Raw genomic sequence first — 14,355 nt, 5'->3', positions numbered from 1 at the left:
GTTCCTCCCTATTTAGTGTCATTGGTGAACTTATTTAGTATTCTCTCAAGTCCTGTGTCTAACTCATTTATGAAGACACTGAAGACTGCTGGCCCTAAGATGGATCCCCATGGAACCCCGCTAGTGACTGGTTGCCAGCCCAACATTACCCCATTTACTAGAACCCTTTGAGCCCGGTTCATCAGCCAATTGCTCACCTGCTGCATTGTGTGTTTATCCAGCTGTGTGCTGGACATCTTGTCCAGGAGGATACTGTGAGAAACAGTATGAAAGGCTTTACTGAAATCCAAAAAGATCACATCGACAGACTTCCCTTGGCCAAATAAGTGGGTAACCTTGTCACAGAAAGAAATTCAGTTGGTCAGGCAAGACTTTCCCCTCATGAACCTGTGCTGGCTGGGACCAATGACTGTGTTGTCTTTCAGATGTTTTTCAATAACTCTCAGAACAATCTTCTCTATGATTTTGCCAGGCACAGAAGTGAGGCTGACAGGCCTCTAGTTGCCAGGGTCAGCCCTGTTGCCCTTATTATAGATTAGGACCTTTGCCAGCTTCCAGTCATCTGGGACCTCTCCAGATTCCCAAGAATGTTGAAAAATCACAGACAGTTCCTTAAGTACCCTTGGATGAATTCCATCAGGCTGCATCAACTTGTAGGGAGTAGCAAAACCTGTACAGTTCCAGATTTATTGGGAGTTTATCATTCTTGCAGCCGTGTTTTTCTAACCCAGGATTACGGGGGACCCCAAGTCCATCATCAGTGTTGAAGACTGAGGTGAAGAAAGCATTAAACATCTCAGCTTTGTCTATGTCCCTGTTAATAAGGTGACCATGCTCATCAAGTAATGGGCCAATGTTACTTCTAGTTTGCCTTTTGCCATTAATATATTTTAAAAAGCCTTTTTTATTGTCTTTCACAGTACTAGCCAGCTTCAATTCTAATTATACTTTGGCAGCACAGATTTCCTCCCTACAGTGGTGAGCAGCATCCCTGTAGTTCCCCCATATTGCCTGACCTTGCTTCCACTGATCATATAAATTTTTTTCGACATAGTTCAATAAGAAGATCCCTGCTCAACCAAGCTGGCTTTTTGCCTTGCCTGCTAGATTTTTGGCATTTTGGAATTGCCTGATCCAGTGCTTTTAGTAGGTGGCACTTAAAAAGGGATGAACACTGATGGACCCCAATGCCTTCAAAAGCTTCTCTCAAGGAACCTTACTAAGTATTTCTCTGAGCAGCCTGAAGTCTGCACTCCTCATATCTAGTGTTAAGGCCTTACTGGCAGTTTTCCTCCCATTAGCAAAGATTTTGAACCTGACTGCTTTGTGTTTGCTGTGGCCAAGGGAGCCACCTGTCACCACCTCACCCACAAGACCCTCTCTGTTAGTGAGAATCAAATCTAGGAAGACACCTTTCCTGGTCAGTTCCCTTAATACCTGCACCAAGAAGTTGTCATCCAGATGCTTTAGGAATCTTCTTAGACTTGTTTGTGTCAGCTGTATGATATTCCCAGTTGACATCTAGCAAGTTGAAGTCCCCCATAAGGACAAGGGCAGATGACTTGGAGGCTTCGCTTAGTTCATTAAAGAATAACTCATCAGTGTCATCATCCTGGCTGTGTGGCCTATAGTAGATACTCACAACGACATCTGCTCTGTCTGTCCGTTAATCCTTACCCAGAGGCTCTCAGCTTTGCCACTGCCAACCACCAGCTCTGTGCATTCCAGCCCCTCTGCTACATACAGTGCCACCCCCCACCTGTCCTGCCCTGCGTGCCCCTTCTGAACAGGCTGTAACCATCCATCATGGCACACCAGTCACAGGATTCATCCTACCATTCCTTGTATCCCTCAGACTGGTTAACAGATTTTTCATGTGTGTCATCTTTCAGAGTCCTCCTAGAAGATGAGCTGTGGCTTGTCAGCTTCCTGGCCTGAGTCAAATGACAGGCATATGGATTCTTCAGGGATACTTTCTCCAGATGTGACACCAGAGCTTTCAAATCTTCAGTTTAAAACAATTTTTAAAATCTGCTCTCTTCTTTCCCTCCTTTCTTCATACCAGATAAAATGCATCTTTCTCACAGAGGTATAATTGGGAGGATGGAGGTTTGTGTTACTATTGACACTCAAAGACATGCTAAAGCAAATGCTTCAAGCTTCAGATGAGACAAACAAAAAAACCCTGCTTGAGATTGAAAAAAAAAGAACCTTGTCCATGTGACCTCTTTATTTTGAGCTAACTTAAAGTTATTTACCTAAAAATTGAGGGTCAAACAGTGATGGATGTACAGGGAGCACCATGTTTCACATAGAAAGAAAGAACTCTGTCCTTTACTGACCCATGCCTGGAGGCAAGAGGAAAACCTGAAGACACTTATTAGAGTGTCAGTCAAGTACACTGAGCACAGATGCTCTCAGAGCAGAACACATCTGCAGAAGAATTAAAGCAATGAGAGATGATCCAGTGTAAGAGGATGGAGTGATTTTCAGGGACTAGTATTGTCCCTGGCCAGTCTTCGAAAGGCTGAGGGCAGCTGAAGGCACATTATACCTGCAAGATATAATTGCTGACTGACATGCGGGTGAGTCCAAAACGCTTGGCTGTTGGGCTTCACAGGCTGTCCTAGCAACTGTGGGGTTTGGGCAAAGGCTCCTCATCTGGCACAGCCTGATGGCAAGGCCATGATGCAAGAGGCAAGTTGACCATATGGATTCACCCTGTGAGCTGGATCTGGTCTGCAGGGCATCACATCAACCACTTCCCGCTGAAAGCTGCAAGTAGGCAACCACAGGCAGCAGTACCACGTAACAATATTGAGATGCAGGCATCAGCTAGGCAGGGTGCTGTTATGATAACTGTTGCTTTCAGGCTGTGTTTTCAGGAGCTATCCCATACTACATGATAGACACACAGCATATTGTGAACCTTCAAACTGATTAACTTAGCTGTTTGTTGCTGGCTGCTTACGTTTCACCTTTAGGTACCTAGATTTGTAAGAAGAAAGCAAAGTAAATTTAAGCTTCCTTCTACTCAACAAATTAAGAAGTTTAATTCGTATTTCTTCCCTGCACAAATCATCCATTTCTACAATAATATTCTGCTGCTATGACCCAGGGTCTTGGCCTTTATATAATTTTATACCAATATGCGGTTGCTAATTGTTTTACTGTATTTTTAAAATAGTAGTTTTTTACATCAAAGAAATCTGTATTAGCAACTGAAATAATTCTCTTAAATGCTTACCTCTTATATGAAAACAGCTAATGTATTTTTTTTTTTTCTGAGGAAAAGCTGACCACCCTGATAGGAAATGAGTCTGGTTGCATTGTTGGCTCAAAGTGATGTGACTGATGATTTTTTAAAAAATATTTTATGTGATCAGATAGACCCTACTTTTTAATGAAAACACAGTAAAAATACTGTTAATTGTTTTCTTGACTACTCAAGATAAAAAACAAGGACCTGTTCTTGTAAACACTAATAGTTACTGCTCACTACTGTGAGTTGTCTTGAAAGCACACATCTTCTATAGCATGAGTTGTGGGAAACTGCAGTGGGTCTGTGGAATCCTTGACAGAAAATATGAGAGTAGAGATCAGCCTTGAGATATTAAGATTTACCCTTGAGAAGGATGGGAGTAAAGGAATATCCGGAGAGAGGAGAGATGTACCCGTGAGAGAGAAGGGGATAGAAGAATAACATGGATGATAGAAAAATTAACCAATGAGATGTTAGTGCTGTAACTTGTAACCAATAGTGAGAAGACACATGAACTGGTAGAGTTGTATAAAAATGCACTTGTAGCAATAAATGGCACCTATTACTTTCATCTGGAAAGAATTTGGTCCATGTCGTTTGTCCATCTCAACCGCGACAATGAGTACACTGTATTTGCAGATCTTTAAGTTAGAACACTACATCTGAAGAAGCCAAATTCCAGTACTCTAACTTGTAGAAAAGCAGTACCACTGAAATACAGAGACCTTCGAAATCATAGCTTTAAAAGGCAAAGTGTTTCTTATTTTCCTTACTGAAAATCTAATAATGCACTATTATCACTCTTTTAAGTCAACGATAAAACACTGGTAATCACCATATAATGTGGTCTAAGGAATTTGGGTGTTTTGATTGCTAAACTCATTGAAATGACTGGCCTTTATAAATTAGCCATTCTGGCCCCACAATAATTCAAGACCAGCTGAACAAAGATAAAACAGACATCTCAAAATTATTTGAGATTGGAGTAGTTAGCACTGACAAATCCAAGAAATTCACAGATGAGCTGCATAATATAAACACGGGAGAAAGGAATGCATTGAAATGCTGGTACCAGAATCTGTCTCACAGCTCAAAATAATGAGAAATATACTGGGGAGCTTATTCTACCTTTTATGCTATGTGCTGGCATGAAAATACATATGCTAGTAAGCTCTCTCAGTCCCTATTTGTTTGACTCTAAGGGACTCCACTGGCCAAGCTGTATCCTTAAAGCACTTTGGGCATACCTGCGTTGTATGCATGGACTCTAAGAAAAAAAAAACGACAATGTATTGGACAACAAAACCATCATAATTTCTCCCCGAAGCCTTGCCATGTCATATAAATTAAGGCATAATGATATTTACACTTCAAGTTTGATATTGCTATTGATATCCAAGGTGTAAACACTTCTTGCTTGTTAGCCATACCTTCTCATATCATAGCCTGATATTTCATAATCATACTTGAGAAGTATTTTTATGGGTTCAATTTAAACAATGAAAAGCTGTCTTTAGTGTCTCTGTATTTGCACATTACACATTTGGAAATACAGGAGTTTGTCTGAAGTAGATTTTCCTCTTTTAAATCACAGGTTTCTCCAGTTCCTAAAAGGCTGAAGTAGAAAAACGATTACAGGATACATAGATGCAACATTTTGTGACTATTAGATAAAACAAAAAAATGCAGTTTACAACTGGCAATCATGAAACCATAGGATTCTGGTAGCGTACTTTATGCCAAAGTAGTTCTTACATTGTAATTGCTTTTTTATGCAATCAGAAGCAAAATTAGTTTGTTTAAATGCCAAGAAGTAAAAGAAACTGAAAGCAAGTTTCACAGCTGTATGGGAATATAGTGGAAGATTTGGTGAGGTTAGTTAAATGTAAATATGCTCAAGTGACTTGCAGATGCCTGTAGAAAAAGCACATATATCACAGGAATTGTTTTACTGACCCTGTGTGCTTGATGAGTAGAACCTCTGTGTTAGATAACACAGGCCTGTGAGAAACTCTAGGCACCTTATCACTATGTCTGAGATTCCCGCTTTGTTGTGAGAAAGAGCGGGAGGCTGCGCCTGCCTGAAGCCTTGAAATACAGGCGAGCTCAGCAGGCCCGGTGATCTTCCAGCAGGGATGAACTGACCAGCGCCTGTGTCCCCGTCGGTGTCACCTCTGCCTGGGAGCTCAGGTGCCACTTCGGAGATCCCCCAGAAGAGAGGTAACTGAAATAAAACTCACTCTTTGCAATGCATTCGTGGCCTCTGGCTCTTCTTGCGATGTGCCTGTGTATGTGTACACAACAGTCTACAAGTTGAAGCATCAAAAGGAGATATCTACTATATAGCATCAAGCTTCAGGGAAAGGACATTTCACACTTAAGGTAGATCCAATGGAATTAATTATTGTGTGTTCCAATTTAACTGGAAGAGTACTGTACACTGCTCAAATGATGGACATGAGAAAATTCACCTGTGTTAGAAAACAGTGAATAGATGTGGTTCATTTCCAGTCATAGCTCTGCATGAAAAAGCTTTTCTCTGGCTCACACTTCACTGAGGGTAGTACAATACTATTTCTGTTTACTTTTCTCAGTTGGTTACTTGGTAAGCCACTTATTTCATCATATTCCAACCCAAACATGAACCCCAAGTATTCATGTAACTGGAAAAAAGGGTAATGTTTAGCCAGTCCATATCCCTGCTTTCAAAAATTCACTATTATAAAAGAAGACAAAACAAAACCAGGAAATCTACCACAATGATTCTTAAAATCAAAATAAATTTACAAAAAAATCCTGACTTTGCCTCCATCCCCTGGGAATGGTAACATATCTATAGTAAGAAAACTATTTTTGCCTTCAGTAGTGAAAAAGTTATGACCTGTATGGCTTTCAAAGAACTAGCAATGATTTTTAAGTCCTTCAAAGTGACTAGTGCTGTGGGGTTTTTGACCAAGAGCATTTCAAACGTACTTGTGAGTTCACTTGCAAATTAAGTATCAGAAAATAAAATATAGTTTGCTGTGTCAACATCAAATTCTCTAATACAAGAAAGATTGAAATAGGAATTTGAAATATGCAACCTTTAAATAAGAGTAATTGATATACCCTCCTACAAGAGTAATTTGAAATTTCCTCATACATTTCAAATATATTGTTACCTATATACCAGCATTTAAACACTACTTAATGAGTTGTCTTATTAATTAGCCCTTACCTTTTTCTTCCCCGTATTTAATGAGTACATTTCAAGAAGCCTTCAGTGACCAACCGAGGTTTCCATCCAGTGCACAATCAGATAGAGCTTGTTTCCAGTATCAAATGGAAATGGTGCTAAGAAGTAGTGACAACAAATTCCCATGTGTTAAATTGACAGCTTTTTCTTTTTGGGGCGGGTGGGCGTGAAGAGAAACAAGAGATGAGCCAAAAATTCAACAAAATGTTTTTACTCCAATTATGCTGAAGACTTTGTGTGACCTTACAGTCAAGAACTTGTGGCTTGATATGCCTTTATGTATGTATCACAGTAAAGAAGTGATTAACATTCATGATGTCACTGCTTAAATTTTCAGTAGCAGTTCAGAATAAAAGCATACCCAAAACATTTTCCAGGTTCACTGTAGTTTACTATGTACATGTATTGCCACCTATAGTTGAGGTTATAACTGTAGGCATGGAAATAATTAAGTCAGCACAAGCACACCAGCTTTTTTGAAATGCTTCTTTGAACATTAGCTCTGCTATACCAAAAGGTTGTGTTCAGTTTGGCATCTCTTACTGCAGCTGTAATCAGATGCTTTCACAAAAATATACATGAGTTCCCCATAACGAACCTGCTGTAACCAGAACTAGCTGCCAAATGCTGGACAGTAATTATGTTTGGTGGCACCTGGAAGCATGTATTTGCACTTATTTTCTACACGAAGGATCTTGTGGATTTTCCAGCTCCCCATATATTAATACATAAGCATGGACTTTTAAAATGTCCATTAAATTACTGGCCTTGCCAAGCAGTAACTGTCAAAAGAGTGAGAAACCTAATAAACTCACTGTTTATATTATATGTCATTATATTCAAATTATTGTGGATGTTGCTGTGCTGAAGATAGAGCCAACGCTGAAAATCCTGCTACATGTCATTGTTCTCCTGGCCAACTATGCCTGCACCCATTTCCTAAATTACTTCATCATCACCCGTCTTACATTACCCACTTTTTCTTTACTTTCCTTCTGCCACAGTCTACCAAGACATGGCCATCAATGCAGCTTGGTTTTCATAGTAGTTCTCACTTCCCTGATTTGGACTGAGCTTTAAGCTTCTCCTGGATGCTTATCTATCTTGGTAACCACAAATATAGTGCAGGCCTTCAATTAACACAAATCAGACCATACAAAGCAGGCCTCAAGTTTAGAATGAGACAGAAAATTTAAAAAGCCAGACATGCAAGTAATACTACTTTGCTGTTTAAATCTGCTCTGAAGCATATTTAACTCCAGCATTTCACTTCTCATCAGTATGCCCATACCCTTACTGTGCTGCTTCCAGATGCAACACCCTTATCAGCCTGGGTAATACCCAGATGATCTCTGTTGCTATGCTAGACATTTTCTTACTCTCGTAACACTGGTTGTTCTTTTTACGGAGGAACGGCTTAGAGAAAAGGAAACTCCAGGTTACCTAGAGAGAATTAAACAGGTTTTTTCCTGAAAGCTTATCAAATGAAGGTCGTAAGTTGGCTGGTACTTTGCCACTTCCAAGTTGTCTCAGAATTTCAAAGTAACATTTTATTCTCACTGGATATGAGTGCACATGCAAATTAAAACATCTTAAGCTTACTTATAGTTTATGTACAGCTCTTCAACAAGAGCTCTCTAGACAAAATGGAGTTAAAGCCAAGACCAGTGTTTTGGTAGCCCCCAGTGATATAAGACATCCAGAGACACCAGACACTGAGCAAGGACATGTCTTGACCACACCTTTCGACAACTCTAATGCAAAGGTTATGTAATCTATCAGGACTCCAATTTACCTTGCCCAGCCTTATGTATAACCCAAACTCTCAGACTAATTTCAAAATGTTTTACAAACCTTTTAGATTTGCCTCTATTTGCAAACAGATTAATGGAAAAAAAAATAATCATCACAGCAAATGCTGTGAAAGTAGCTGTAACATTCCAGCCCATAACCCAGAGCCCACCACTGGAACAAGCAAATAGGCAAGTGCCGGCCTACTGCATAAATTGCAAATAAACATACAGCCTACAACACAGTGCAAGCTTTATTTGTTTTGAAGGGCTTATTTATTTTGTGATGGAATACCTCAAATTTATACTTTAAAGACAATAATAAAATCTCTTCTGTCTTGTGAATATAGCAGAGAGAGATTTTAGTGCTAAAATGCTGTCCGTTGCTGGGACATACCCCCTCTGTATGAAGCTCCGAGCAGATTTTAAGTGAGTAAAGTATGTCTCCAAAGATACCACAAAATACTGGATCTTGAGAATACTGGATGGTATGACATACCGTAAAACCCACAAATACAGGGTAAAAGAATAAATAAATAAATAAATAAATAAATAAATTCATTTCTTCACTTACTTGGCTTGGTTGTAGAAAACACAAAATAGCAGTTGCATTCTTGCCAGAAGAGGAGCTTGTTTTTAAAAACATTTTTCAGTACCTCCTAAGACAAGTTGATGTATTCAGACTTAAAAAATTAGAATTAAAAATGTGTGAGAAAAATAAATTGTTTAAATATGTATCCAGATATCTGACAGCAAGTACAAGCACATCCAAACAAGTGCCACGAAATGCCTGTCACTAAGGCACCTCCTTTCTTCTGAGGGTACTAAGAGACCCTAACATCTAAACCAATATACAAAGAACAAACACAGATGCTTACAGCACAAATACTGAAAAAAGTTACCAAATCACAGTTTGCTAATGTTTTATAAGAAAGCTGACAAACTGAGCAAAGACTTAATAAAAAGACAAAGTTATAGAAATAACGATCCCAAGATATAAAGTCAGGAACTTCACAGAGTAATAGTCACAAAGTTTTCAAATACGCACAGGCAAAACTTTATTGTTCATTGGCAATGACATTATTAAAAAAAAAAAACAAAAAAACTAGAACAACACAAGCTGCTTTCTTCAATAATTCCAGCAAAAATACAGTGTTTTCTATGCTTAAAGACAAATCACATTTGCAAAATCTGACATTCTGTTCATACAGCTTCAGTCTATTATTGAAGATAAGCATTTCTAATTGTACTTCAACTTGTAAATAAATTACAAAGACAAGCATGAAGTTTGCCATTCACAGCAAAAAACACTAATTCAATGAACTTCTGTAAAAATTTTTTGCAAGATTCATGGTCTCTACAAAAGCTACACCTCAGGCAGTTAAGTTTGAAAAGTGTGTGTGGTACTTTTATATTGCATTAAGTTTCCTTGACACATCTGTGCACACCAGCCATTTCAATGCCACTGTTAACACCACAAAGAACAGCATTAACTTGAGAATGGACCAAAAACCTAGAAACTCACAGCCCACTGGTTTGGGTAAAGTGAAAAGGAGGTGGTGAAAGAACTTCACAAGGACAATGTGAAAAACTTTCAGAGCAGTGTCAGCTTAAAGAAGAGAAGATCCCCTTTTCCTTCCCCCTCCCTGCCACACTTAGTTTTGGTTTGCATAGAAAAGGGAATGTTTTGTCTGGTTTGGTAGGCTCTTATTTTTTGGTTGAGCTATTATACAGAAAAAAACCCCACACTAAAAATCACTACAGTTTGTGTGCTTTTATGATAAATTCACATGATAAATATTTCACTTTTGGGTACCACAGTTACATCTTTTTGTTCAGGACAGGCAAAACAATTTTCCATTTCCTTTTGACATGTAACATATTCACCTGTTTCTTCTAAGTGTATTCCAAAGTTTTACTTTTCTCTAGTATTCTTTTAGTCTGTCTCAATGTTTTCAAGCATTCTTGCTAGACATCATAGCATCCTCCACACTGTGCACCTCCCAACAGCTTACTATTAAGTACCCAATAGTGATTATCCCCTCCACTCACGCAATTCAGAGTTGCTTTCACAGACTGACATAACACTGTTTTTTCAAGAAGGCAGAAGCATGCTTATTTTTCTCCCAAGTACAAAAACCTGAATCCCAATGGAAACAAGTTTCCTGCAAGTAGATGTACAACTGAAACAATGGATCAGGTCTCCATTTCAGTCTCCATGGTATCAGTCCTTGAAGGAGTTTTAACTTCTGGTGGAGTCTCTCCATGTAGGTTCTGAATATCAGACAAATCAATAGTAGGCAATGGTGCTCTCCAATACAGGAATGAGTTATACTGACAGAATTCTTCTTCTTGCTTTGAAAAGAGACAAATAAAAAGGCAAAAAAACATTAACATGTATCACATCAGTACAAAATAATAAAAAGAAACTTTTGTAAAAGAAACTGAAACAAGGAAGAGTTACTCAGCTGTTCTGTTATTAACTGTTCTTACCATTTTATACAGAATGATTTCTAAGGAAAATATCATAGAAAATCTCAACCAAATGATAATTTACTTTTCAGAGAATAGAATCATACAATTATTTAGGTTGGAAGAGACCCTCTAGATCATCAACTGCAACCATAACCTGACTCTAGCACTAAACCACGTCCCTAAGAACCTCATCTAAACACCTTTCAAACACCTCCAGGGACGGTGACTCAACCACGTCCCTGGGCAGCCTGTTCCAATGACTGACAACCCTTTCTGTGAGCAATTATTTCCTAACATCCAATCTAAACCTTCCCTGGCATAACTTGAGGCCATTTCCCCTTGTACTGTCTCTTCACTTGCTACGTGGGAGAACAGACCAACACCCTCCATGCTACAACCTCCTTTCAGGTAGTTGTAGACAGTGACGTCAACAGCCTGATGTCCTCAGCCTCCATTTCTAGAGGCTGAACAGTCCCAGTTCCCTTGACTGCTCCACACAAGACTTGTGCTCCAGGCCCCTCACCAGCTTCGTTGCCCTTCTCTGCACTCTCTTCACCACCTCAATGTCTTTCTAGCCATGAGAGGCCCAACACTGAACACACGATTCATGGTGGGGCCTCACAAGCACTGAGTACAGTGGCACAATCATTTCTCCAGTCCTGCTGGCCACACTATTCCTGATACAAGCCAGGATGCCGTTGGCCTTTTTGGCCACCTAGGCACACTGCTGGCTCATGTTCAGACAGCTGTCAGTCAACACCCGCAGACCCCTCTCTGCCAGGCAGCTTTCCAGCCACTCTTCCCCGAGCCTGTAGTGCTGCCTGGGGTTGTTGTGACCCAAGTGCAGGACTCAGCATTTGGCCTTGCTGAACCTCAGACAAATGGCCTCAGCCCATCGATCCAGCCAGCCCAGATCCCTCTGTATGGCCTTCCTACCCTGCAGAGGATCAACACTCCCACCCTACTTGGTGTCATCCTCAAAGTCACTACAGGTGCACTCAATCCCCTCATCCAGATCACTGATAAAGAGATTAAACAGAACTGGCCCAAATACTGAGCCCTGGGGGACACCACTTGTGACCGACCACCAGCTGGATTTGGCTACATTCACCACAACTCTTCGGGCCCAGCCATCCAGCCAGTTCTTTGCCCATCACAGAGTACACCCATCCAGGCCATGAGTTGCCAGCTTCTCCACGAGAATGGTGTGGGATACGGTGTCAAAGACTTTACTGAAATCTAAGTACACAACATCCACAGCCTTTTGGTCATCTACTAGGTGGGTCACCTTGTCATAGAAGATCAGGTTGGTCAAGCAGGACCTGCTTTTCATAAACCCATGCTGACTGGGCCTGATCACATGTGGTTTTCTTATACGTGCCATGTGATGTCACTCAGGATGATCTGCTCCATGGCCTTTCCTGACACCAAGGTCAGACTGACAGGCCTGTAGTTCTCTGGATCCTCTTTCCAGCCCTTCTTGTAGATGGGTGTCATATTTGCCAACTTCCTGTCTACTAGGACCTCCCCGGTTAGCCAGGACCGCTGATAAATAATGGAAAGTGGCTTTGTGATCACCTCCACCAGCTCCCTCTGTACCCTTGTGTGTATCCCATCTGGCCCCATAGACTTGTGAGTGTCCAAGTAGTGTAGCAGGTCACTTCCCCTTGAAGTACTGGGGCTTCATTCTGCTCCCCATTCCTGTCTTCTGGCTCTAGGGGCTGGCTACCTGAAGCACAACTGTTCTGCGTATTAAAGTCTGAGGCAAAGAAGGCATTTCGTACCTCAGCCTTTCCCTCATGTTCTGTCATTATGTTTCCCCAACACATCCATCAGGGGATGGAGATTCTCCTTAGCCCTCCTTTTGTTGCTCATGTATTTATGGAAACATTTTCTGTTGCCTTTTACAGCAGCAGACAGGCTCAGCTCTAGCTGGGTTTTGGCCGTTCTGATTTTCTCCCTGCATAACCTCACAGTATTCTTGTATTCCTCTTGAGTAGCCTGACCATCCTTCCAAAGGTTATAAATCCTCTTTTTATTCCCAAGTTCCAGCCACAGCTCTCTAGTCAGCCAGGCCAGCCTTCTTCCCCGCCTGCTTGCCTTCTGGCACACAGGGACAGCCTGCTCCTGCATCAAAAAAAACCCCTCCAACAACCAAATATGAAAACATCTCAAGGCACAGCCTGAGAAAGAAAAGCCACAACTTTCTTTACAGATCATAGAAAGGTGTTATACTATCAAAGACCCCAACTGTTCAAAAGCAGAGTCTAAGAGTGGAGTTCGAAGTCTATCTGATCTGATTATACTTACAGCAACATCTGTATCACTGGATTAAATACTCTGGTCTTACTGAAAAGGTTCCAGTGAGAGGAATGGTGAGTTTACATATATCACAATTATAGGCAGGCACCAAATTTGACTTATCACTTTGTTTTGTTTTGTTTTGTTTTTCCCAAAAAGAAAACTTTCTTAGTACCGTGTCTTTTCTTCTGGCCTGTTGTGTAAAATGTGGTCAAGGCCATGGAGAAGAATGTACATTGTTCAAAGACAATTAGCAGTGTCAGGAGTCAACTGTGTATTTCAATTATATCCTGATCATTAAATAACTGATCCTCTTCACTTGACCACTGCCCTTACTAGACATTTTGGTTAAAAGATAGCTCTGATATAGTTAATAAATGCCCACCCTGAACAAAAATTTAAAAAAGTAAGTTGTCAGATATAGTAGTAAGCCTGATATGCAACTTCAAACAAGAGTCACCATCAAAATAAACTCCTCAGGCTTTCACCATGCTTTAGGATGGGAATGTGGCTGAAGATAGGATTAACTAAAGTGAACTCCAGACAGGCTGTTTCTCTTCAGTTTTTCTATAGGGGAAAAAAAAAACCCCAAAACAAATCCAAAAACTAGAAATGCTACTTCATTGCCTCGGGATAAGAAGAACAGAAAAAAAGCGCTACAGCCCACGACCGACCGACAGCGGCAGGCACAGCATGGGCTGGGGGCCGCGCGCTCCGCCCGCACGTCCCGCCAGCCTCCCCGGGACACCCGCGCCCCGGCGGCCCCACGGCAGCGCTTCGGCTGCCACCAGCACCGCCGGCGACTTTCCCTGCCCGGAGGCGAGCAGCCCGGGCCCGCCCACCGCGGCATCCGCCCCGGCGGCCTCCCGCCGTCCCAGCCCCGCCGCGTTACCTCAGCAACGGCGGCCCGTTCTTTGCCCCGGTCACCGGCGCGTCCCTCCGCCGTCTGCTCGTCCTGGGGCACCGCGGGCCCGCCGCGCCGCCGCCGCCTGCCCCCCGCATCCCCCTGCTCCCCGCGGGGGCTGCTCCCCCGCAGCCCAGGCCGCTTGCCCGGCGGCGCCTCCACCTCCTCCAGCTTCCGCTTCGGGGCGGCGGGGCTGGCGGCCGCCGCTTCGCCCCGGGGGCGCCGCTCGGGCGCGGCACCGCGGGCGGGCGACGGCGGCTCGCGCAGGAGGCGTTTGGAGGGCACCTGACACACCAACGGCTCCCCGCGCCGCTTGGCCATGAGGGGCCGAGCGCCGGCGCCCCCGCGGAGCGCGCGTCTCCCGCCGCGCACGCACCGACGCCGCGCG

The 14,355-nt window shown here is 42.2% G+C and overlaps 1 protein-coding gene across 1 annotated transcript in view; it reads right to left on the bottom strand.

The window, feature by feature from the left end:
• Nucleotides 1-14,339, bottom strand: part of TRPM6 (transient receptor potential cation channel subfamily M member 6) — a gene marked incomplete at its 3' end in the record, with an annotated part of 108,613 nt that extends 94,274 nt beyond the window's left edge. The window contains exon 1 of the mRNA XM_080363155.1: nucleotides 13,956-14,339. Coding sequence (XP_080219281.1) covers nucleotides 13,956-14,288 — 333 coding nt within the window. The 5' untranslated portion in view covers nucleotides 14,289-14,339. The remainder of the gene's footprint in view (nucleotides 1-13,955) is intronic.
• Between the last annotated feature and the right edge of the window lie 16 nt (nucleotides 14,340-14,355).

The sequence above is a fragment of the Nesoenas mayeri genome (assembly GCF_963082525.1).
Source record: "Nesoenas mayeri genome assembly, chromosome: Z".
NCBI classification, from domain to species: domain Eukaryota; kingdom Metazoa; phylum Chordata; class Aves; order Columbiformes; family Columbidae; genus Nesoenas; species Nesoenas mayeri.
Note: the sequence above shows the minus strand (reverse complement) of the source record. Positions and strands in the feature narration are given on the sequence as shown.